The sequence below is a fragment of the Varroa jacobsoni genome, unplaced genomic scaffold (genome assembly GCF_002532875.2).
Source record: "Varroa jacobsoni isolate VJ856 unplaced genomic scaffold, vjacob_1.0 scaffold_677, whole genome shotgun sequence".
In the NCBI taxonomy this organism is placed as follows: domain Eukaryota; kingdom Metazoa; phylum Arthropoda; class Arachnida; order Mesostigmata; family Varroidae; genus Varroa; species Varroa jacobsoni.
The window spans coordinates 29128-56151 of record NW_019213579.1 but is presented as its reverse complement, the minus strand read 5'-3'; the positions used below and the strand labels follow the sequence as shown (position 1 = coordinate 56151).

General features: G+C 45.0%; 1 protein-coding gene and 1 long non-coding RNA gene across 2 annotated transcripts in view; one reads left to right on the top strand and one right to left on the bottom strand.

Moving 5' to 3' along the window:
- Positions 1-25957, bottom strand: part of LOC111262592 (uncharacterized) — a 129460-nt gene extending 103503 nt beyond the window's left edge. Inside the window, exon 1 of the mRNA XM_022836954.2 lies at positions 25544-25957. Within this exon, the coding sequence (XP_022692689.1) occupies positions 25544-25622 (79 nt within the window). The 5' untranslated portion in view covers positions 25623-25957. The remainder of the gene's footprint in view (positions 1-25543) is intronic.
- LOC111262598 (uncharacterized) lies at positions 5235-15471 on the top strand. Its single transcript, XR_002681723.2, has 3 exons — positions 5235-6122; positions 14033-14117; positions 14430-15471. It is a non-coding gene; the product is annotated as an uncharacterized LOC111262598 (long non-coding RNA).
- Positions 25958-27024: the final 1067 nt, after the last annotated feature.

The following is a 27024-nucleotide window of genomic DNA, read 5'->3' as shown; positions in this document are numbered from 1 at the left end:
ATTATGTAGCGAGGGCCTCGTGCTGTTTGCGTTCGGTCCAGGCCATACCTTTTACGACGGCAGCCTCTGCTTTAACTGTGGCACAGATATAACTCTGATATTGAAGAACGGTAATTTGTAGAGTGCTAGAAGAAGAATCGAAAAAAGAACGAAAGCACGCCATTACCAGTGGCAGTTCTTACAAGAGTTTAGCCTCCCCCCCGCCCCTGCCGCTCAGCGTCGCGTCCCTCTTCGTCCTCCGACGGACAGTCGCCATCATTACTCGGCTGATGGGAACGATATCGACATCAGACACGAAAAAAAAAAGATGAACGGCCACCACGACCTGCGGACTGCATCAACGGGAGTGCAATCGTTGTTGCCGCTGCGGCGCCAAAGATTTCCGTGGTCACTTGCGTAGATTTGGTGTAGTTGTATCTGTGATTGCTGCTGCTAGAAGTCTTTCCTGGTGAGAATAAGTTCACGACAGAGGAAGCTAGATAAATAAGTGGATGGATGGTCGAGGTAAAAACGGAAAAAAAACATGCTGTTTGTCTCTCGCTGTCATCGTTTTTGAGTTCGTCACGACAGAAGCTTAGTCAACGCAAGCCGTCAGGTTGCATCCTTTCGCATCAGTGTCATAGCGAGCCAACAGAAACACCAATTGCTACGAGCCGTTTATGAACTAACACACACATGCGCACATAAACTTCCTCCGCCATTGACGACGACGACGAAATGGCAGTATCGGTATCGACGTTCGACATTGAACGACGAGCATCATAAGCAAAAGTTGTCGAGTCATCAAAAGGGAATTAGCTGTCGCGCTAGGCCGCAGCGGCCGCACCTGGAGTACCACTGGGTAAGCACTGGTCAGAGATCAGGAGGCCTGCGTCACGTTGCGATCTTCCCCACAGTCGTCGTAGCTGTTACAACATATGGTCCTTTCTCGTCGAAAATAACCGCTACCATTGGGGGCGGGCGAAAAAAATCTCCCACTGTTGGCGACGGCCAGTGCTTCTTGAACAGCAACAACAAATAGCAGCAAGTTACTCCTCGTTGAATCGTTCATTAATGGAAACGATTTTTCGGCAACAACAGCGGCAAGTACGGCCGGTGGTGACGATACCACTGCCGTCATTACGTGTCAGCTTGTTGTAGTTCCTCCACACTGTTGTTTAGTGTTCTGCTACTATAGTATACATATATGTTGTCTTTTTATTGCGTCGTTGTTGTTGCTATCCGCACCGCGTCTCGCGTGAACAAGAGATCACTCAATCCAATTCTAATTGGCACGAAATCAGTCCATGTCAAATTTGCACCGTTGACACCATCACCATGGTCAGCCAGGCTGTTATCATCATTGTTATCACCATCACCATCCTCACTCTACAAACGAGGGCAGAAAGGGGGAGAGACAGCTGAACGGTTGTCACGGATGGGTCGCTGATTGACAATGATTACACAGAACTAATGTAGACCCAGTTGGGTCGCGTTATAGCTGCTGACGAAATCGCTTGCGAGTAAACCCAATGCAATAACCGTAGCCAAGGTGAGATCCTGACGCTGAGGACGCCACATCACAAATTTGCTGAATAACCTTTCACGTCATAATGTCATCACTAAAGTCGTGTGCTAGAATATACAGGTTTGTTGATAAACTAAATTATAGAGAAAAGATGTTTTAACAAGGCGTAGTGACAATAATATCTCGAGAGAGTTTGCTGATCTTCCACCCAAAATTCGCATGGTATGAGTCATTTCAATCATATTTCGACAGGGATAGAAGATGCCCTCGCTAATAATCCCCGTGGTTGTTTTCTTCATTTTGGCTATTGTATGTTCAGAGATGTGACCCGCGATACGTTGTGGTCTACGGCCGCCGCGAAAGGACTAGGCCGATTGGTCCTCCCTCGTCTATGGAGACCCGGTCTGGGCAAGGTTTTGCTACTTGCCAGCCCGTTCGCCACATCGGCGGTGTTCATTGCTGACGAAGAATCAGTCGGTTTGGAAAAATCGTATACGTCATAATGCGCTATAGGTGTCACCGGCGTTGTTCCAGCGATCACCTCGACGGCGCGTTCAATCGGGTGTTTGGTCGTCGTTCCACCTCGACAACGTTACGACTACAATGCACTGCTTCCGTCACGGTCAGATCAATGATGTGGCACAGCAAAGCAAGATTAAGCTGCCATACAACGAAACTTTTTTTCTTCCTCTCCTCAGTATATTTATGTGAAGGCGTATATCAATGGTAGTTGATAGTTACTGTAATTCCCTCTGCTGTTATTTGTGGCCAGCCATTGCCAGTGCTACCACCCCGTTGCTTTTGCTGTGTTGACTTTCATCGTGATCCGGTGTTTCGTTACAAGCCGGTGAATTGATCAAAGGGAACAATGTGACAGACGACTACAAAAGTTGCGATCCAGCCGTTAGGACGAACCACCATTGATCCCACTGTGATATAACGCGTCGAAGCTCGCTCACTCACTCGTCGGCGTAGCGACGGCGGTGGTGACGACAGCAAACTGAAAGCAGTACTTGATGGGATAAAAAAAAAGGGGAAATCGTACGGCCCACTTGGGACGACGACGCCAACACACGAATTGCTACTGCCGTTATTGCCACGATCCCTGCACTGACTATTATTATTACAGCAGGCGTTGTGTTTTTTTTTCTTCTCGTTTTCTACTCTTTGTAGTTGCGAACTACGGTGGCGAGCATTCCGACAACCAACGAAGACGACGACAACAACGGTAAGGCTGGCAACAAAAATTCCCCGACCGTTTCTTGCCTACCTAACGCGTTGCTGTTGATTAGGCTGAAGAGGCACTGTGACGATGCAGGCCATTCAGCCGTGGCAGCTACGGGCGACGAATGCCGCCGTTGCTTCTCCACTTAGTCAGTAATCAAACGGTGGATTCCTTTTTTCATTTTTGTATCACTACGTGTCGTCTGTTGTACGTGTCAGTCCGCTACGTGCTACCCGGCGCAGCGGCTGCTTCTCTATGTGCGTGTGCGCACCTGATTAAATGTAAGTGTCGGACGCCATGCTCCATTTACGAACATCAGCCTTCACTGCAAGAGCGTATAAGTGAGAGTATAAAAAATAGTCCAATCACTCAAGAAACGCTCGTGCACCACGTGCCAAGATCGAATACTTGCTGGCCCAGCTGTCGTCGGGCAGACCGTCGCCATCGCTGTTCTATTGGTACCGACGCAATTTCTGGCGTCCATTTCGATAAGTGGGCAGCGTCATCCTCTAACCATAGCCGATACTGTAGCTTGTTGGCCTGCATGACTCAAGGCGCTCGCAGGCTGACGTTACGAAACGGAGGAAGGGTTCCAACAGCGGAGGCCTTTAGGAGGACAGTGGGCAGTACTGCGGGCTGCGCTGTTACCGCCTACGCTATTGCTCGCCTGGTGAGCTTTTCTATTCTGTATTCCGGCAATGAGTAGCACCACTGCTATTAGCTCGCAGCTTCTTTCAGCTTGGTACCACAAGCCGACCAATAGTCGTCATAACACTATGTTTTACAATGATGATGAACACCGTTATGGCCACTACGGTAGCTACTATTGGCGCTTTGCCGTTATTCCACATAATAGTGGCAGCTGTAGTCGTTGTCAGTTTTTGGCGTTTGGTGCCTGTCGCGATCCGGTCTTGCTCCAAGGATGAACGCTGAAATCTCTACAGACCCCAACAACAATAGCAATAACAACCAGCTAGTGTGTTGATACAGCTAGCCCTGAATGGTAACGCTGACAAAGTTATTGGGTTGTTGCCTACCAAAGGCTACCAAAACAGGTGGCTACCAAAGGTAGCCAAGACGACAGCTGGTTTCGTTACATCTCCCTGAGAAGAGCCGCTGCGATGTCTCCCTTCTGTCCGTCCTCTTGGCCAGTGGAGCACTCCCGATATAACAACTGACGTGACGAGGATTGTGCGAGCGTTGCAGGTGAAGCTAAAGGTGATCCTGAGATTGTTGTTGCTAGAGGCAAAAATACAGCCTCCCCTCAAGTTGCTACTAGGGCATGGGTGCTGCCTACAGTCGGCGGGAATGTGCCTGGCTATAGGCTAAAATAAATGGTGCAGAAAATCTCCTAGGCAATTTGACGATAGAGCACGACAGTATCTACAAGCCCAGCTAGCGAAACGTCCAGCTATTTTTATATAGACGTGTTGATGGGTTGAATTCAACCAAAAAGGATAGCAGTGCGGGTCGCCCTGGCGAGCGTTACAGTTTTCCAAGACGAAGAAAGCTAAGCGTGGGGGTAGTAAGTGGCCAGGTAAGCCGATGCTAAATACGATATCCCCAATGTCATGTGTAAAGCTCATGTCTCGTAGCGACACGATTGTACTTGTTTCGTTAGCGGTTATATCAGGATCCTGATATAACCAGCGATATCAGACTCGCCTAATGGATTCGAATGTATTTTGAAAGTAACTAAGCGTTCCACAAGAAGCTTTACACGAGTCAATGTACGTTTGACAACTTTGTGCGCAAATACTGCCCAGGCTGATGCTCAGTTCCTTCTTGCGAGGCACCCACTTGACGAGTTTATTCAGCGGGCTAAATGAAAAAATTTCCAGAAAACGACAACGACAGCGAATTGTGTATCTTTATGGCAGTAGAACATGGATGCTCTGTACGAGATGTTAGGTTTCGACAAGAATGGGTGTTTGCGGTGCGCCTTCAGTAATGCATTAGCTGGTACTTCTAACGTCGTTGTATCACAATACCGATATTAAATAGGCAACCACCTCTTACTTACTTTGAGGTTTCGTTAGAAACTTGTAGAAGCTAAAAATGCAAAAGTAAGGATATCATTATCATATTCGCTGTGATTGAAAGACTCGCGCTAACAGAGTACGCCATCAGATGCGGCAGCTCACTTTCATAAACGTCGCTGACAACGTTCAGCTAAGCAAAGTTCAAGCAGCGGACCTCTGCAAGACGACAGTTTTTTTTTTTTTATACACACGAACACATATTCACAAACAGACATATAGACATAGGGTATACAGTCCATTTAGGCCTGTTTCGTTCAGCTTTCTGCTCAGTCCACCGGCCTACTTGTCCCCCATCGTTCCGACTCATAACACTGCAGGCGAAACAGTCACCCGACGCGTAATCACCAGCTGCTGTCACCATCAGCAGGAAGGCTGGCTTATAGCACAGCAAAGATACGAACAGCAACAAGCAATTCGACGCGCTTATCGACGTAAGAACGTCCGCATAACACCTGTAACACCTCTGCTGCCGCCGGTGATAATGACGAGGGGGATGCAGGCGGAACGACAAGAAGTAGGCAGCGCTCTATAATCTTAGTCTATGGATAAAGAAGTAACGGAAACCTGCGTAACGAAAGCGATGGTACAGGCAAATTGTGCTTACTGCGAATCGCCAATAGTAACGGTTTCGGTAGCATGATCATTGTGATCTTGGCCTCCACTAGCAATGTCCGCCTGCAACCCCACAGGCGAGCGGTAGACTGACTGGCAGTACGAACCGATATGGCCATTTGGCTGTATCATTGTCCCCGAAGCATCGCAGTTCATCGCTAGCATCATCGTCACTGTTACCCCGTGTGCCAGGCCCTTGATGCATCAAGCCATCGAGTTCCGATCACTCGGACTCTTCAACTGCAGCAGCGGTGACTGCACACGATACACCTGTAATGGCAGTGTCTATTTACTGCAATAAACCTAAGTGCTACGGAACTATAGTGGCTGCTATGGCACGCTGATGCCATAGAACGCATGATGGTAGTCGTGCTTTCTTCAGTCATATGTATAGATACGTATAGTAAACCAGCAACCGAGACCGCTGCCACAATGAACGTCACTTCTGTCTAACCTGGAACTTGGGCTAGAAATGAACGCATGCCCTACTGAACCTGCCGCTTCTGAAAACTGCTGGAAATGATTAAAAACGCTTTATTACAGGATGACTATTCGCATATATTCCTATATGCTACACTACCGGAACGCCTGAAGGAATAGTGCGCCTATGCGATGTTGATGTCCGATTCAATTTAGCCTTATCTGGTGAAAATCTGGAACATCAGTTTGCGGATCACTTTAGCATGAATTGTTTACTAATTTCTATTGGGGCAAGGACGAGCAGGAAAGCGTATACGTAAGTACCAGATCAGTTTGCTTCGTATATATCGAAACAGAATACCTGTCGAGTATCTACCAGTTCCAATTATTAGCTGTGAATGCACAGGAATATCAATCAGAGGAAGCTAGTGATAACTTAATTCAGTTAATTTTTTTACGCCCAATATAGACTAGAAATCTCTGAAGTTGCTCTATTTTATGTATGCATCGACCGACTTATACATTGCTACATATACAGACTTATACAAATTTATCTAACTTGTTGCTTGGCAGGCTTCTGTTGCTTGATTTGAAAACTCGTTTCCGATCTACATACCGAGTTTGAGTGAGACTAGCTTGTTTTAGCCAGTGCTTTTTAGTACATTTCTAATTAGAAGAATCAGACGAGACTTCGCTTTCTTCTGTTTTAGCTGCGAGACGGCTTTTTACACTACACATTTCACTGCTCAATCGTGCCGGATAAGATTCAACGCGAAAAAACGATAGACGATAATTATTTGCAGCAATTTTTTTTTATTTGTCTATCATTTCATCTATCGACCGTACCAAGTCCAAGGTGCTCTTCCTATCAAATATATTGATTGGAGCCTATGCAGACGTCAGACGGCAGGGAGCAAATGTGCTGGCCCGATGCAGGAAAACAGTGAATTGGCTTATTCGTAACGGTGAAACGTGACGCCATTATTGCTCTCTACCCGACGACAAACGTCTTCCGGGGACACGCAACGAGGATAGAAACTTCAAGAATACCCCTAACACCATCAAACCCATTACAGATCTACCGACGGTGATTCGCGAGTTTTTTTTTTTTGGTATTCCTATACGCTTCCTGATACATGCCCGCTTTTGGATAGCATGTGGCAGTGAATACTCAGGATCTTCGTCAGCCACTCTATGAAGGCATATCGGGAGATATGTAGGCAACGACTATTTTAAGGCATGAAACATCAACAGATGCTCCAAAGATGACGACCGCCTGATCTGAACGGTAGTCTTAGATTCTCGTTATCTTGCGTACACGCAGATTTATTAATTTCATTACTAACCACTTAACGTGTCCAAAGATAAGCCTGGTAAGTGAATAGGGGTTGACAGGCAAATGGCCTTCCGTCTGCCGTTGTCTTTGTTTGATTCGACAAAACAATGCCAAAGTGATAGCGGATGACTGAGACACATCATACCTGATTGATTGCCTGATCTATCTGCGAACTACGGATAATTGACTAGGTGATGTTGTTTGCTCGAGGAAAGTAATGATTCGTATGTGAGAGGACTCTGACTGTTGTGTATTTGTTGTTCCACCAGCCATTATATTCTGATCGTACAGATAGGTCGCCACTGAGAAGGCTAGCCACTTTTGTCGCATTGTGTTGCATTCTAGTGAGATACTGACGCGCAAAGAACGAAACAAGAGACCCAGGTCGATCCACTGTCTAGTAAATGATGAGGTCCTACATTGTTCACCCTTTCGCATCTACCACTATGCTCTTTGCCCTTGTATTCCATTCTCAGTTCTGATTCAACGATGAGCAGAAGTGTCGTTTGTTGACCGGTGTCATTTTCTGCTAGAGTCTTCCTCTGAGGTATCGTTTCCCTTGAATAGTAACCCTTTGGCTACTGAAAGCAATAGTTATACAAACTTGTACAGCCATAGCTATAGTCTACCATAAATTGCATACATTTTTGGTCCCACGCGCATAATAGAACGCTGGACACTGATGTAAAGATTTCTTGGAAAACAGATTTAGATCAGTGGCTAGAAATGCCAGTCTGACTCTTTTGCCAGCTTAGATCAAGCTGTCTTATCTGTCCGAGCGAGAACAATTAACGGTACGCACATATATAATAATGCAATATAAGACAACGAAAAAAAATAGCAGCCGCCATGACTCGACTAGGATGAAACGCTTTGCGATTACGAAAGCTGTTTCTATTACGGCGTCGTGGGCACGATGGTGTTACTGCAGATAATTCTAACAGTGAATATAGATAATAGAAGAAGAGGTAGGGGAACAGGTCGTTCGCTGCTCGTGCACGCATTCTATCATGTACGCGATAGAACTTTACATCGTAACACATTTGCCGGAGATGCAATGTTACGAGCCCCTTTTTTTACGTCAAGATCCGCTTAGATTACAGGGTCCGCCCAGACGAATGATATCGTTGTACAATCATATAGTTTTTTAATACTGTAAAAGAAAGTGTTTGAACGGAGAGGCACAAGGCGACAGCTGGTGCTCACTGTTAATTGAATGAATGATAGGATGATTTTAGTCGCTTTGGAAATTACTCTTTTGTGACGCATCGACGCGTCGTGCCGTTATGAAAACATCGCTTTACAACCCGTCATCGCCGCGCCCCTAGTACTACGGTGTGGTCGCTGCAAATCTAAACAACATCGTCGGGTCATTACGAAACGCGCTAGTAGCAAGTGAAACATGGCACTGGAAATTATTGTCGGCATTATTTTCCAGATCGCGTGTAGCTCTGATGGCACTGTTTATTAAGCAGTTATGAGTAAGGGTTGCAGTCAACACATATCGCTAGTACAAGACAGATGCCATACTCAGTATTCTATCTTGAATGTCTATCGATATTAAAAAAAATCATAGCTAAAGGCTAATGAACGAAATGTTTGGGAGATTTCATCAAAGATCCACCTCTCGTCGTCAATATGACTATTAAGGAGATAATCTGAATATCCGCTGTCGGAGAACTTCGAGTAAGCACACTGTGCTCGTCTGTCTGCATCGTGTATCTCTGCCAAAAGCTGTTCAAAGACGGCAGAGTCAGAAGCAGAATGGTGAAGATTTGTTCAATCAAAATTATATGTACGTCCCTTCGTAAGAACGACTTCTAGTTAATAACTGAGAGATCATTTCTACGCCACAGTCGAAAATGAGATCTTAACGTCCGTTAGATGCCTATCTCATTACGCAACTCCTCTGTGCCAGACAGAGAGGTTTTCGCCTATAATCTGTCAGGTGTGGCCTGATTTACGGCCGTTTAGTCCCTGCTGTTGCCGCTCCCAATAACTAACGGACGCTCTTCGGAGCAATGACGATTCAAATTTGCAACGTCGTTTAGGTTTATGATCGATTGGTGTTTCACCTGCGCTGTTCGAGGAAAAAGTTCGATTGCTTGATTCCGTTCGTTCGTTCGTCTGCCTCCTTCTTATTTAATATTTCCATTCATCCATATCGTACTGGTAACGCCGTGGCGGAGCACTAAGCTTAGCAACGAAACGAAAAAAATACACTATCGAAATATAATGAGACATGCTATGAAGTTGTAAAAACATATGACGGCTAGAAGAAATCTAGCCTCTGATTGACCACTAGTTTGTTTGAAGGCTAAGGAGAAGGCGATATCGGCATCGGCCAGACTGCGCCCCCGTCGGTTCATCACAGCCGACATCTTGCTCTCTGCCAGCCAGCTGAACGTGAATGAATTCAACATCGGGTCACCGGCGAAGTGAGCTCACAGTCTCTTACAAAGAGCTTATACCTGTAAACAAGCATCTCAGAGGAAGTGAACGTTCTGGCCAAGAGGCAGCCTGTAAAAGGAGCGGCAGTAACACTCAGTAAGTAATAGTCTTTCGACTATTGACAATGGCAAAATCTCCATTGGACTACCTCTTACCCCGTGCGCCGGCGCGGACGGGGAAGTCTTAACCGTCCTAACATTTTTTGGATATACCAAAAGTCCACTCGACTCAGTGGTCGATTGTTAATCACTAGACAACGTAATTCTTTTGCCCAGACGGGACGTTTGTATCGGTAAACCGTTGGCGTTAATTTGATAGATCATAAAAAGAGGATCGATAGACATTTGAGACAGCACGAAAACGCAAAGGCAACAGTGGTCAATGGTAATAGCTGGCCGAACAGGCCGCTGGTATAGTACCCATTGTAACGCTCAGCATTTTTCCAGTTGGTGTAAATATTAGTTCTCTTTGGAAAGTAAGTAGGCAACAAGGAAATGCTACCGTGTTTGACCTGCAAAAGATACGAGATGAAGGAGCAACTGATGACTGTCGTAAGCACGGTCTAGCTCGGGAATTCGCTTCTTGCATTGATTATGAACGTTATTTAACTGTATCTGTCTATCATTTTTCACCCCTCACGCGGTTCTCGATTACAAGTTAACCACGACTCGTGAATCAATGATTTCTGAAGATTACGGAGTACACGGTAAAAATGCAAGTATGTGGGTGGGGTCGTATATGGTTCAAAATGCGGATGGCGAACCTCGACATATCCGAGTGGCAGGCAGTGACGTGCACGGTAGGATGGCCCGATGGAAGCGATGAACGAGTAACGATAGATCGACGACACAGCCTGTGATAGCACGTTGATGCCTTTGCAAAAGCCATCTTTTTTCTTCTTGTTCGTTTTATTTGAATTTTCATATTTCGATCTGAGAGAAAAAAGGAAACAATAATGATAAAACACAACTATAGGCGTAGTGTAGGAAAGCCACCGAAACAAAAATTGAAAGATGAACTTGTGACATACGTCACGCATCGGACAACAGCCGTCGCCAGTCAAAATACGTTCAGTAAAAAGTTAGCCGTAACGTAATAACTGAAAGACTTTACGGATTAACTGAACGTTCAGATAAATCAAAAGCACTTATCGAAACCATTGGGAATTATTGCGCATGCTATAGTCATCCGATAAAAACAATGTCGATATATCAGCGTGTACGGACTAGTGGATATAGAGAGAGAAAAAAAAGGAGCTCTAGATAAAACTTTTACTTTTTTTTTTTGCTCCATGAATTTAGAGGAGTAATTTTTAGTGTTTCCGCCCAGTTTCGCCGTCGGACTACGCCGTGGACGCCGCAACAGACGTACAAATCAGTGTAAGCTAAAGACGGCTCATACAAGTTAAAGTCAAATTGAAAATAAGGTATAGGGATTTAACGTTCTTCATAATAATTACGATATCAATTTTTCGTTACATCGTGAGCTAAATCAACTCCTATGCTATAGTAATTTTATTACATATGCATAATTATTTTAATCGCGATCCGACGAGATTTAGACAGTATTTGAACTTCCAGACACCTAAACTACCATTGATTTGTTTCAACCAGCTGTCTTTCCCTTTCTTTATAGGTACACCGATATTGTAAGCAATACTAAATAGGACCTTATCTACCACACAGTGTCGTCTAGTTTCCATTTTTCTAATTTGTCCAACTGGATATAGTTTTGTTTTGAGGGACAAGTTAACGACAAACGAATTAGGTTCACGATCTTTTCTACAGATTCTATAATTCTACCGGGTACCGATTTGTTTCTTCATCTACGCATAGAGTCTCAATGATTTCTCAGCAGATGTGTGACGTCTACTATAACAATAAACGTTTGTGTGTGCCGCTTCGTATGTAAAGTTATTTTGAGGCGTCAGTAGTTTTACACCCAACTCTAGTAATATGTATAATATATTTGTCGGTACGTTGTTGTAGCGTTACTTACTGATGAAACAACCTTTTCGATCGAGTTGTACTTGAGTGAACCTCGAACGGACCGGGCTGCCCGTGTTTTTCGTTAATACTTAAAGGATGCAGGACTGAAGTTATTTCTACATATATGTACAATAAATGATGTGTTACATGAAAGTGCCTATCTCGAACAAACGCTGAATAGGCAGCTCCTTATCCGCAGTCCTAAAATGTAGAACATTCGAATTGTTGTTTTTGCTAAAATTTCTTGCTCCAAATGAGTAACGTCACGTAGAAGTATACGCGATGGATTAGTGATATGAGTAGAGAAACAGAACTTTCCCTTTATTTCCAGAGAGTTTTTTTTATAATATTTCTGGTGGACATAAAACCATTATTGTACAGCTCAATTAAAACCAATCTGGGTATGCTAAAATTGTATTTTTGTAAAAAAATTTGTAGATGTTTACAGCTTTGCTGAAGTCAGTCGATCGAGCAGACGTTCGTTGGGAAGTTAACGTCGAGTGCGTTCGATCAATACTTGGATAAGTGTATGTTGTTAACTTCGGACAGGAAAGCCCTCTCAGGGGCGACATGTAAAAAAGAATACCTATTGTTCGCCTTCTTCCTACAATGTAGGTTATTTAAGATGAGTTGTTTATTGAAAAATAGAGTTCTCGTGGTGTCTTCCTATCCATTTGTTCGTTTTCGTATTCGGCCTGGCTAATTAGAAAAAAAAAAAACATAGATCGATCGATGAGGTGTTGCACGGTGATCGCCTCTGAGGCGCGGCCTCAGATAGAGCTGGGGTGGAATGACAGATCAGGCGATTCCCTATCATATCGGTATTTCGACAGGATAGACAAAATACACCATGAAAACGATATACATTCTACTGGTTCTTTTAGAACACTTCTGATCGGCGTCTAGCAGAAGTGGCATCTTAAGCCTTTTACAATTGGCGCCAACAGCTCTTCTCGTTTCTTTGTCTAGCCTCTCGTGTTGCCCGCACGTTCAGCCGGAGACGGACGATACCGAAAAAGTGCAGACTCACTGTCTTGGCTCGCCCCTGCTACAAACATTGAAAACTGTTCAAACATAACTAAGCGATTTATCCGTAAGTGAGTAGCAACATTAAGCTTCGGCAATGAAGACGCGCTATTTCCGCTCATTCTTATCACATATTATATACTGTAGCATTAAGCGGTGCGCAACACTTAATCTTTAAAATGCGAGTGTCTAGGTCATAGGTGTTCGACCTTGCGCTGGACTCGATGATCCACGGCCGCAACGCACGCTTTCCTTCATATCTCTTATAAATAGAAATCTTTCTGTGATGCCCCGTTTAAAGTAAGCTCGTTTTGTTACAAAGCGCATTATGGCACCACGATTTTTTGTTCTTCAATGAAGCAAATTAACACTTTTCACAGCATCTTGTGCCATAGGCCAACACTTAGAATGCAAAAATAGTATCTTTTCAATCAGCTTACATAACGCGTCACTCTGATATATTGATACATCATAAAACTGTGGGTAGTAGAGCTTTACGCGATTCGACAACAAGCTAGTACCGTGAAGTAACAGTACCGTGAAGCTTACACGCCGTCTTCACAGCGACTACAATATAATATAGCAAGACATTGAGTTCGTGAAATCAGTAGGAACCACAGACGTATGTATCTGTGGCGGGCCACATACGTTGTTATATTCGAATGTAACGAAAAAGACAAACTCAAACAAAACTGAAAAAAGCTTCCCAAACATGTGCATATATATATATATATATAAATATATAGATACTCGTTCCTCTCCTTTCATCGTCTGGCTATCAGCACTGCGAACCACTACCAGTAGCATAAGCACCATCATATCGTAATAATTCTGTCGCAGATGAATCCGCCACAATGAACGACCATAGAAGACACCGAATAAAGATTTCAATCAGACTTTTGCGGTTCATCTTCCACGCATATATATATATATATATATACATATATATATAGTGTCAAGGGAAACCACAGAGACGCTGTTAAGGGGGGGCTGTTAATAGTCGTAAAATTTTAATCTGAGGGCACGAGCTGCTAAAGCGACAGGTGGTTACCAAGAGCAACTTTGAATATTTTCCACCATTTCGGGTGTAGAAATGATCATAACAGCTGTGACTATAATGTTGACCTTGTACTTCTCTAGAATTGGTAGGAACGCACTGGCCGTCACCTGTTGTGTAACGTGTTTGACAAGTTGCTACTAGACAACGTCTCTGGTCGGTCTCTTGTCCGCTTACCATACCGAATCTAACACGCTGCCTCTTAGCAGAAAGTCTCTCAGCAGCCGCACACGCTTAATATGTGCGCATTTATTTTAATAGATTAATCAAGAAAGCATACATCGTTTTTTTTTTTTTTTTTTGCCTTATTTTCGTCCGAGGCTATTTTTTTTTTTGAAGGAATTTACAGTATTTCTGATGGTTTTCAGCGACAATCTGAGGATTCGTGTATGGAATGCTATTCTGTGTTACCGAGACAGTCATCAGGTGATCCAAAACATGTTGAAATTGAGGGTGAGTTCTGTCGTTTCTCTCGCCTTATTTACTTACTTTATTCAGTTTTTTCGCATGAAAATCAAGGAAAAATGAATTAGACATGAGGCAATACTACCGAGTTTTGGTGACGACTACAGCACAAGGCAGCAGTGCCAGAATCAAACGTTTTTGGGTTTGCTAAGCAATCTTCTGGGTTGATCCATTATACGTTTATGGAGCAAGCTCAGATTGTGGAAAAACTTGCTTTGGCGCTGGAGCCAGCTGACTAGGTAAGTGAATATTGGCGGTGACAACAACGACACTGATCAGTTTATGAAAATGTACTTTCAGACAATCATCATTTTTCCGATTCCCCGATACTTCACCGAGTGACATAATGGTGAGCGCACGTGCGGGTGTCCCTCAACTCTGGCATCTATCTATGCAGGATACATATTGCTACAATATAATGTTTTCGTGGCGCTCTGGAACGACGCCACATTGTTCGGAGCGGCCAAGCACTCTTCGTAAGTTGCTCTAGAACTCCAACCAATCAACTGCAGTGAACCACGCTGCAATGGGTCGGATAAAGATAGCGACCAAAAAAATGAATGGATCAACTGAAAAACGAGCTTAAAATGAAGGACGCATACAGACACGGACGTTTATCATTGTCTGTCAACATAGGCGCATACAGACACCTCACAGTCACATAGTTTACTATGCTTCGTCGTGTCATTGCAATGTTCTTATTTTAGCTTTCGTTATTAGCAGACAAAAGGGCGTTGCTGAACAGGCCAGCACTGGAGTGGCATGCTCCCGTCGTTTATCGGCCTATACCAAAACCCTTCTGCAGCGACTATAGCCCCCCGCCTCCTCGTCCGAATAACATAATCACTGCTTTTACAGATTGATAATGTCACAGAGCAAACACATCGAATCTTGCAGTAATCTCAATGGGAATTTCGGTAAGGGTAGGGGCGGATATCCAAAGGAAGCACCAAGACGTCAGCTAGTTCCAGTTTCGGGGCGTGTTCACCTTATATCGGTAAAACGTACTCTATCATAGATAACTAGACCCGCTTGTGACGGTGGGCAATTTACTGACCGCGGGTTTCGCCCAGTCTAACGTCGATTTGGTAATTCAATGTCTGTAACACCAAACGAGCACTAATACTACTTGGAAATGATCAGCTCTCTAGCATCGACGAACGATGCGGGAAAGGTGGCCGTTACTTGCACCAAGTAGTCGTAAACTTTCCGTGTTATTATCATGCAGCAACAAAAATTAACGGCATTTTTTTTCCGTCATGTTGTCGAATCAGTGGCAGCAGATTTTGTTGTAAGTACTAAGATTAGTCTGAACGAACTCAATAAATTATCTTTCTATAGTTGTTTTTTTTTTTTTTCTGTATAGCTTGACATTGTATGAAGAAAACATGATACAGATATGGTCTAGTATTCGAAATTGAGTTCAGCCACTTATCAGGAAGTTGTTTCGTATTCTATATTTTTATATAGTGCAGTGAATATATTTTCAGGCGGCGATAGCATTGCGGCCACCGTCCGATTAGAAACGCGGGTCTAGATCGATCCAGCCCGAGCATAACGTAATGATTTATCTCGAAAGTTTAAGGTAGATGTCAGGTGATAATTGTGGCTCTAGCACATTTGATGAGATTTGCATTCTGTGGACGCCTGTAATTGACTAAATTAGATTGATACACGTTAGCTTTGGGTCGGTAATAAACATTGTGAGGCAACGGGTATTGAAAGCGTTAGCTCGTCAAAATCTCTCCCTGCTGCGGTATAACGCTCATCCGTTCAAAGTAAAAGCCCCTCGACAGCTTTTGTCGTCGTTATTCGATGTACCTTTCGATCGGCTGCCGTATGACACATCTAAATCTGCCCTCACTGTGGCGAAGATTCGCTGCCCAGTTCGAACGGAACGGTAGGAACTTCCAAAAAATTTTACTAAATTATCTCGATCCTGTTGCATACTCAGTTAACGTTAACGATTTTGATGATCGGAGAACTTTGTGGCGCATCGATATTGAATGCCGTAGATGGGCGGTTTCGGCTCTATTTTTCACTGTGTTGCTACAAGCTTTTCGTCTTGATGAGTTGAAACTGTCCTCACCGACTTACAGGTCTTCATAATGCTACATGCACGTGTACCTATCCGAGAAACTTTCAGAGTTCGCCTAGCCATTAAGTCATCAGTGTCAAGAAAACATTAGATTTTAATGGTCATAAAACGCTAACGACTTGCTGGATGAAAAAGCCAATCAGAGACGTCGAATATCTCGTTGGGCTGGTTTAGGTGCAACGAGCACTTAAGGGAGACGCATTTAGCTCGTCAGTGTTCGCGCTATCCGTGGAACTCGGAAATCGTCTCCCCCGTCTCCTATCTGTGACTCGCTATCGGTCGACGCGTATCGAATATGCTCTTTCGTGTACGAATGTCAGTCATTTCTTCGAGCTTTACTTCTGCAACGATTGGTTGTCCGTTTGGGCTTACGCCTGTTAAACGTAAGCGAAACATCGATACGAACGAGGAGACATGTCGCCAATAATATCGTTGTCGTCCCAAGATCCGGGGGCGGTCGGATGAAATCATTACCATCCCGTTCGAGCTTTGTGATCAACGTGAGTGGCTGGCCTTGGTCAGCGGGCGACAGTATATTACGGACTAGCAGATCATTCGCTACCCATTGCGTAACAAGAGTGTTTCACAGAGAGCGTAACACCATCAGTTTCATTTCCTACATACAGGTTACATTTGCAATGTAACCAGATAAACCGTCCACGGCTACGGACGGCTAGCGGCGAACAAAGCTCTCAGTAACATTGTCGCGTCATGTTTATACACATATATGCACTGAGAGGGTCAGATCTCTAGGATGGCCGACGGCGGGTACCATTTCAAAGGTAGTTGAGTTACTTTAGTAGACTATATGCTCTGTAGGCGCGCTTTCATTCACGACCGCCATTGGCACCGCTTTTCAATGTCCGCCTACCATTTTCGTAACAGGAACCGCTGTTAAACGAGCATCGTTCTTCGCTGTTGTTGTTACTGCTGCCGTTCCCGAAGTGACTCGTCGTCAATTTTAGAATCGACGAATTGCCAGCTTGTAGAACGTACCCCCACCGTAGGCCGGTGCTTTTCCTAGTCTGTAACGAAGAAATGTAAGTAGGCGACATCGATCACTAATGACCTGGATTGTCTGAGAGGCTTATTGCCACGATTTTCGTTGTTACAGATGCTTCAACCACAGGCCACCCGTACTGTGACTAGTACTGTTTTACGTTGCCGCTGTATTTCAAATGTCTCATGCTTTAACTCGCGAATTCTCTCACGGGCAACGCGTAGTCCCATAATGAAATTATTTGATGTTTTCCGGCAGTACTTTATCACCAACTACCTACAATAAGCCTACAAACGGATACATATGGATCCATAATAAGCTAGAAAGCTATGTGCTTCTCTCTCATATGTTTGAAAGGCTTTTTTTGTTTTGTTTTTTTTTGGCATAGTTACACTTTGGACAATCGGTAAAAACAGCGATAACAACAGAAAATCAAAACCAGGCACATAGTATAAGGTTGATTTGTGGCTGTATGTAAGGCACGGTGCTGAACAAGTCCACCAGTGAAATTTTGTGGGAGGTACGCGTGAATGCGAGATTGGCCGTGCACCTTTGTCCAGAGGTCCGTCTAGTCATCGGGTCACCCGCACGCCAGCCCGCTCCGACGGAAGAAGACAGAATGCAAAACTGGACCGACAGATAGGACAACACGTCATTACTTGTCGGCGGGAAACGTTGGAAATTAGTGGAGAAAAGCAAAAGTGTGTCGCCTCGAAGCGCGGTCACCACCATCAAGAACAACAACAACAACAACGTCGAAACAATGTCAGTGGCGTACCGTGGGCTTTGACCGTTTTTTCTCGATGCCTGTAGTAGTAGTAGTAGTAGTAGTAGTAGTAGTAACAGAAGTAATGCAATTAGTCGCTGCCATGCCTATCTTTGACCTAGTGATCGCGCAAAAAATACACTCGACAATTTTTACCCGTAGCAGTTCACGCGAACGAAAACCGCCCAGAACCGGCATAATTTTTTCTGTCTTGAGGTAAGACTTGTCTCAACATGGCGTTAGCCTTAGCCGGAGGTCCGAATCACGTCAATCGGCTATGCAACGATTGAATTTGGCGATCGCGGCGGATCTGGCAGAGCGTAATTCGGGCTTGTTTACGGCTGTTGCCGCCGCTAGTTACGGTAACCAACACTGAACGGTAAGCGTCAAAGCATTGAGCACGCGTTCCTATTTTCCGTCGCTTGCGGCTGTTGTTTCGACGAGGTCGGAGTCGCGCAGCCGCCATCAAGCATCGCGATAGTGATGGCTAAAGCCGGTCGTATAATGACAGTCGAACCTAAGACTGTTAAGCATTTATAACTGCAGGTGGCCTTGCTTTGAGGCCTGCACCTGTCGGCGATGTAGATATTCCGCCAGAAGTGCAATTCCAGGAAGATGCTTTCTCACTGTGTTGTTACTATTCTTTGTACGGGCTTTAATCAATTTGCTTTGACTGCATTGCCTTAGAGACTCTACATGGAAATGTATCATTTTTTGAATTACTGCGATACACAAATTAGTTACATCAGTAGTAGCAAAATGGTAATATCATAGATTATAACGGCTGTTGTTGCCATTGTTGTGTCAACAAATTATTGTAAAGATGCATTTTCATCTTCGCTCTGAGTTTCGCTTCTCTCCCAATCCGATAATAACTACCAGCGTTATTTCGAAGTTTTCGTTTAAATGTATTTTCGACCTTTAATGATTTTGAGCGTCACGTACTTTTGTGCAGACACATCCGGAGATAATGGCTCTATAACGGAAACTATATGTAGACAGGGTATCGGTTTTGTTAGACAGGACCTTCACGATCACAGGACCGCGATGTGGAATTTCAAGCAATAACCAACGACAGATGGCAGCTGCTTTTCTACAGAACGCATATGAGAAATTGTCTCGCATCGATCGTCTCGCCTCTTTCGTCCAAATCAGGTTCTCAGAACTGCGTCTCAAGGCCACTTCCATCAATGGTGGAGGCTCACGTAAATATACGCTCATATATTAGCAGAACAGCGTCGGTCGCGCCAGTCGCAGAGTGGCTGATATCGAAGGGCTGCAACATATACGGCGACGATCTACATACTGCAACCCTATATCATTTACGTTACATCATTCTAATGACCACCAGCAGCTGCGGCGCTATTATGAACAATGCTACCCTATTATCGTCGTTGCGTCATCATCGTCAATTTTTTTCTTCATTATGTTCCCTATCTCGCTGGCCGCTTTGCTTTTTCCATAAGGTGCCCAGATGCCGGGAAACAGAACCAGACAGGGCCGGGTCGGCAAAATCAGCAGCGGCGACCGGCCGACCGCGTGCTGCCAGCCTGGTTCAACTGATTGCCGTAATCGCTGCGTAGCAGAATAAACGATGCGGTGCCCCTTTCTATTCCGCACGCTGCTGCTTTCCTTTTTACTTTTTGCTTGCCTGACTCGACTACTACATAGTGTCCACTGGCATAAGCGACCGCCAATGAGAGAGACCATGGGGGCAGCTTTACCCTGTTTGAATGTGTGCATTTGTGTGTAGGAGTCATTCAACATTTCACTTTTTAGCTTGCGTTTGCAGCATATATGGTAGAGCTACGATGGGACATACAATGTCAATGCTACCGTTGTGAAGGCAAAAATGACGTGTCTTTGAGGGGAGTCAAGTTCTGCTATTACCATGATCGCGGTCGCTGAAACGGCGGTAGCAGCAGCATATTCTAAACTGTTCGGCGGGTCGACCACTGCCAACACTCGCAAGTGCTAGATAATACCACTAGACCAAAGCGAGATTAGACCTCACATTGCCCATATCATAGCAACGCTACGAAATAAGGAAGATAGTAAGAACAGTATGCAAGTTTCGGGTGTTTTTCTTTTTTGAAGATTTCTTTTTCCTTTAAACTTTCTTTCTTAAAGGAATAAATGTTGTTTTTCGTTCGCTTTATCCTCTTATGCTGCCCTTCGCTCTGCCCTGCTGTCTATGCCATTTCGATCCGCGAGCAGCGTTATCATCGTTACGTAGCGCTGACAGTAGCAGCAGCCCGACGGTGTGCTTGCTTCAGGGGAATCCACCGACGCTCAAGCAGTTGCTCGACGACGGACGGCCGCAACTTTGCAGAAAAAGAAAACTGATGAAAGCTGATTGACTCTCGTGGTTTGGCAAAGAATCAGTCGTCTAGAACTTTTGCGCTCTCATTAAGTGTGCGTAGATTTGCCCTTGCTCCCAAACACAACAGACGACGACAGGCAGCGAAGCAACAACAGCACACGTTGCCCCCCGCCCTCCGTCCAGCGTCGCGCAGAGCATAGGTCGTTGTCGCTGTCAGTGCCAGTTCGATGGTATATACATAGGTATGTATACCTGAGTCGATGACTTTACTTTAGGGAGACGTAAATGACGTCCAGCCGCGAGGCCAAAATCCGGTTCCAGCCACTGTAGTCGTCGGCTACGGTCAGTAACCTTAGATTGATCATACTCTGATAGCTCCTTCTAGGCATGCAACAAGGCCTGCACCTGCTTCCATTGCTGATCTATATTCCTAACCTACTTTGAAACCATCCTATAATAGTAGTTACTCGCCGACTATTAAAGTTAAAGCTGTTACAGCTTGGTATTCGAACCACTATCTCAGTTCTCAGAGCAATTAACATCGTCGCAAAAGGTACGCTACTGACTGCTAAGCCCATGGAAACTTAAATTTTAATTCGTAATCTTAATCTTTACGATGATGTCTCCCATCTATTAACAACAGACACTAACCTGCACAGAGGGACCACAACATCGTTGCCCCTGCGGCTGCCACTCGCAAACGACAACAACAAAAAGTGGCTGGGGCAACAGCACTCGTCGTACTTCGACATTCAGGTTCGCGTCGTATTCATCATCACATGACGTCTGCAAATATTGGCATACACTGGCGCAACCAATAGAACCCAGCGCTTCACCCTCAGGATGCAGCATCGTCGCAAGGGTGTTACTTCTATCGTTTGCAACGGCAATAGTAAATCATCCACCGACAACATGCCGTCGTCTTAGTGGCCTTATTAGTGTTTTTTATGCTCACCGCGGCCTGCCAGGTCGACATTCCCTACGGTTTCATCCAAAACAGCAGCGTCTTCTAATTCAATGACGCTTGGCGAGCAGCAGGCGACATTTATCATGCAGTTGACACACCCTCCATAGCGGTCTGTGATGACTCGTGCCAATATCATCATTATAAGTGTTGACTCGTCGTAGTGCGATCGATCGCGCTCGAAAATGATGGACCCAGCGTTGTTTGTAGATTTAGCGGATTCTGGGCGGTCTATCTTATTCCTTTGTAACTGGCGATAAATTGGCAGCGATGGCTGCTTCTGGCTAAACGTGTTCTGCCTTTGGGACTGGAGAAAAGAGAGGAAATAAGCGACGTTTTCAATGTATTATTGTCTGGTGCGTATTAGTGCCACGCAATAAAACACATCCACCCGTTCGAAGCGCTGGATAGCACTTCACTTTGCTCTGCCACCTTGGGGGTCATGTTTGTCTAAGGCTGCCTGCCTGGCACAAGAAGCCAGAACGAGCGGTGGACGCTTGGCATCTATTCACCGGTCCTATTAGGCTGAAAAGAGAAATGCTGTCGTCGCTTACTGACTCAACATGATTTGCCACTAGGACAAACAGGGACGACAAGAAGTGGTCGTGCAGGTTGGGGTGAAGAATTTGGCCTGTCGCGGCGAAGACTACGCGACGCCGGTGGTGATAACATAAATGAGATAGATCAAGACAGGTTACTGACTTCACCTCACCTCAGCTGAGACGATATCAACGCGTCCAGTAGCACTAGCCACACATGCACATCGTCTTCAAAAATAAGAAAAAGAAATTTCGCAAACACGGAAACGTCTCCCACTTATAGGCATTTTAAGGCAGACCTAGGATCCCTCTCCGATTGCTGTATATATATATTGACGCGTACAAACCAACGGCAAAAATACTGAAAGGTAGAGTTAATTTGAGACGATGGATTAAATGTCGACGCACGAAGCATTAAAAAAGAAACAAACGGAAGATCTTCGACACAGCGAGGGCAGCAAAAATATTCGCGATAAGAGTGATTTTGGTGGCTGTAAATCTGGGACCGCTACGAAATCTGCGGTGCGACACTTACTACAAATCACAGTCCGGAGCGGCGGCCATAGGGGTCTGAGGACGACGGCGTCGGCGGATGCAGCAAATCCAGGCAGGCAGGCAGGAAGGCAGGCAAAGATAGTCGTCAAAGATGATCCACCTCGGGCGTCCACCATGTCTTTAGGGCCCGAAGTGGCTAACGAGCCAAAACAGAAGGAAAACTAATAAAAGACATCGAGCGGAAAGCCTAGATGTAGGAGATCTCAAGGTTGTTTGAATATTCGCTGTGACACTCGCAGTAGCTGCAATAGTTATAGGGACAAGTCGATAGCCACCAAATAGTGCACTGGCGTATCCGCTCCATGTGTTTACTTATCTGTAGTATCTTAACTTGGCGACGACTAAATACAGTGCCATAATAACAACAACAACGATGATGATGATGATAACAACAAGAAAAACACAACAACAACAACAACAACTGTACACTGGTTGCTGGACCACACAGAGAAGTCTTACATGTTGTTCAGAGACAGCCAGCCATAGTGACGAGAATGGGGAAGATTTTTGTCAACACTTGAGGCATTATGCGGCGCCGGTAACAGCGCCTGCCGCGGTTGTTGTTGTTGTTGTTGCTGTTCTTGGGTTATACAATACAACAAATAATAAGTGGGAGACAACAGCCAGTCTTCCTTTCATTGTACTACTGCGTCTTTGGAGCGGAAAGGAATGGGAGAGAAGACACCGAATACCAGTCAAAAGGGCGCAATCCGCATGAGACAAAAGAGTTACTGTGTTCGCCCGGTTCCACTGTGACTATGGTTTTTTTCTGGTTACCTTGATGAACATGCAACAACCCCAAGGAGGATGCTATCGATTGGTAGTCCATAGGCCATATTCTTCAGTTAATACCGTCACATACTGCTGCTTTTGTGCTGTCTGAAGTGGTGTGCCGAAGATCTATCGAAGGTCTGCATGCGGAGATGCGAAACTCAGTTAGTCTACATGACCGACCGGCCGGCCGGCCGGCCGCCTGCCTACTGCAAACCTGCTCGCCTGCCTGGCCACCTAAACCTAGCTGGTTCTGGTTGCAGTGATGGTAGCGGCCGCAGTAGCTCATCATATGGCGACGAAGTGTTATGCTATCTACCCGCTTCGGTAAGCAGTAGTAATAACAGTTGTCGTAACTGTATACATTGGCAGCAAAATGATGTGTCTAGTTGCCTGTTTGTCTGTGGTTCGCCTACGTGTTGACGCTCGGTAGTCGGCAGGCGAAATTCGCCTCTGTGAAGGGGGCTGTAAAGGCGCGTCGATAAAACGAGGAAAGAAGACGGCGGCCCCGACGTCTCGCTGCTGCCGCCTGCGACGCGGCCAAGTCCATCCGCAGCGGTACCACTACTAGTTCTACTCTTAAACCGGCAACAAGCGCTGCCAAGTTCAATGTTCCTTGTGAAGTAAACAGAATCAATGGTGGATGGGTAGATGGATGGCTCGTTTCGTGCCGCTTGTAGCGTTCGAGAGAAACCAAGACGCGAGATAGTGATGAGTGTGATGGTAGAGTAGCTCCGACTCCGGTATGGCTTGTCCGGCTATATTGCCACATTACTACTGCATTTTATACTTACTTATACTATCGCTATTTTGTCAGAGACAACGACCACTGTGGTTCCGTAATATGCGGTAGCATGGCCCTCGGCAAGCCAAAGCAAATCATAGTTAGTAGTATAGTCGGTTAACGCCAGAGTAGGGAACTCCGTTCAAAAAAAGCGTCGTTTTGATGGCCATTTTATCCACCGATACTTATTGCTACCGACGGTCATGGCAGTCCGACAACGGTACGGCAATCAATGCAGGTCCAGCTTCGTGCACTGCCACTATTGTGGATCGTCGGATTACAATAGGAATCATAAGAAAAGCCACCGAACGCAATGTTACTTACAGCGATTAAGCATATTAAATATTTCTCACGACGCTTGTTAAAAGAATAAGTATCAGAATAATTAAATGACCACTTTCGAACACTTAAAAAATTAGTAAAACATTTTGCCTTTACATGGGAGTTTTGATTTGAAAAATGGCGACCTACCGCGCACATTTATTGCGCTAGCAGCGTCGCGAGCATAAACAGCTAAATTATCAACTAAAAACTAAAATTGTTTCCGTACAAATAACTATCGCTGCCATTAGAGTAAGTGGACTTCCCCTTGACTTAAACGAAAATTACGAAACCTTACTGGGGGTTCTGACATCTTGTAGATGCAAAAAACATCCTCAAGGTTTTAGGTTATGTATTTTATACATTTCCTTTTCCAAAGCAATTTCAAATGTCAACAAATGAGCGAAATAAAGATCTATTTAAATTTAAAGTCCTAACTAGACCTTTTTTAGACGAGAACAAATTGCGGCTAACAGAGTTTTTCATTTTCTTTACTACTAAACACGGACATAACAAAGAGTCTATCGTAGCAACACCTGTGTCACTCTAACCTTTAAACAGAAGCGTCGAAACTTCCCTTAAACGTAATAAGTTAAGATAGACGAATTTTATCAGAATAGCGCACACAATTCCAGCTAAAGTTGAATTGCCCATTGGGCCAAATACTCGACGTACGTATCTCCAACAATGAGGAAAATATTCGACACTTTCTGTGCCACGTAAGACAACGCTGATAATTACATCGTACTCCAGCAATTCTACGAAGTTTGTGCTCTTTTTTTTTTCGATTCGAATAAACAATTATCTGTTTGGGAAGCGACAAGATGGGTCCGCGCGGAGCTCCAGTCAAGCGCTCAAGGGAGCAACACCGGCGTCTACCTGAACCGGCAAATCGTTGCTTTCCCACAACGTTCTGGCACAACAATATTCTAAAGATAGACTGAAATCGAACTATCAACACATTAATTATGACAACCTTTAAGTCGGCTTGGTAGCAGGTCAGGGTTTCAATAAAGATATAAACTAGATCGAAATCGGCAGGGCTTGTCATTGGCTATCGATTTACAGTTCTGGGCTGGGGAAAAAGAAAAGGACAGATCTTTCCACACGGCATAACCTGGGCGTAGGTGTTTCATCAATCTTCGCAGTAAATATTGCTTATTCCAAAGAAAAAATCAAAATTGAAGAACGTGCTCTGTGACTACCGGAGATCCGTAATATTGGTTTTTTGGTCGCTTGTTGATATGTTTGCCAGTCAGCCACAGATAGGTAATGCAGCTACGTAAGACTCACCTGCGATGCTTTGCCCCATGAAGGCGGCAATCACGGTCAGGCTCGCGACCCACCGGCTAGCACTAATTCGATAAGCCATATTTTGTCTTGCTTTTAGCCACAGAGGGTTAAGAAATGCACCACTATCCACGGAAGGAAATAACAACAGCTGAGTTCGTTTAGTTAGTGCGTTTTTCTTTTGATGAAGTGCTGTTGTTGGCAAAATGTTGCTTCGTTCAAAAGAATCAACTCGGGTCAGGGCCGTCGCAGAAGCCTGGAACTCCGGTATGGGGAGAACAAGAGCGCCTGGAGTTACCAATAAAGGTACGCTCAAAAACGACAGGGAAACACCGAAGTCCAAAGCATGCACTGGAGCACTAATAGTAATGCACTGAGTAGGAGCCCGGAGACCAGTCAGTCCACAGTGGGCGACAGAACTACTTCTGGGCACAGAAGACCCGGGCGCCGGCATATGGTTCGGGGAAAGGGCGGCTGTTCCTGCCCTTGCCGATCTTACTCCTCCACCGAGCGTCAAAAGCCCAGAGGACAGAAAATGGAACGATCAGAGACAAAAAACAGAAGGCGGCGAAGACCCAACGAGAGTGGACCTGGCGTTATAGGCGTCACTTCAGCGTTGGTTTCGACGGCCTCTGTGTTTTCTGCCGGTAGACGGTACAACCGGTCACGGCGGCAGTACCAGTGGCAGCTGCTTTCGTGCACAACTCAAAGCAACGGTATCCTCCTTCCCGTCTTCCCCCGGCAAACGGCACCGCTGCGACGACGACGATGACCATCGGTGAAGAAGAGGGAGCCAGTATGCTTCTGCTGCTGTTGCCAGTAGGTCTGAGCCTGCTGCTCAGAAGTGATCCTCTAGATCCATGCGCGTAGCATTGTTGTAACTGGTGCTGCCACTGCTACATCTTCATCAGACTGAGAACAAAGTCCCACTAATGCAGAAGGCGGTTCACATCCACTACATAATAGAGAATCACCTAAGTCGAACTATAGTGGCAAGTCCGTCGGGCTGGGCTAGTGGGTGATACGGGCCTTGAGAGCTCACTAGTGAAAAAGAGCAAATTAACTTCAAGGTAAATTTGCTAAGTTACACTGATACACCATAGCAAATCATCATTTTCGATATCGCCAACGGCAACAACAGCAGCAGCTGCTACACAGACAACCGTCATATGGAAGTACGATGGATGGATTGATGCATTGAACAACATGGGCACCTGCCCGTTATGTTCTTCTAACGATTGCTACTAAACTGTAGCACGGTACCGATGGTTCAATTCGGTCACAATAAATAATCGTTTTAATTATAGGATAACATCGTAAAGGTGATTAGTTCGAGAGTGTCGAGCTGACCGGGGAAGCGGGGCAGAAAAAGGCAGGAAAAAAGTTAAGTTTCAAAATATTGTATTGTAGCATCGATCCTCAACATGACAGTCCTTCTTCAAGTTTGTAAAGCAGCCATAAAAGGCCAAGTCTTTGTTTGTTCC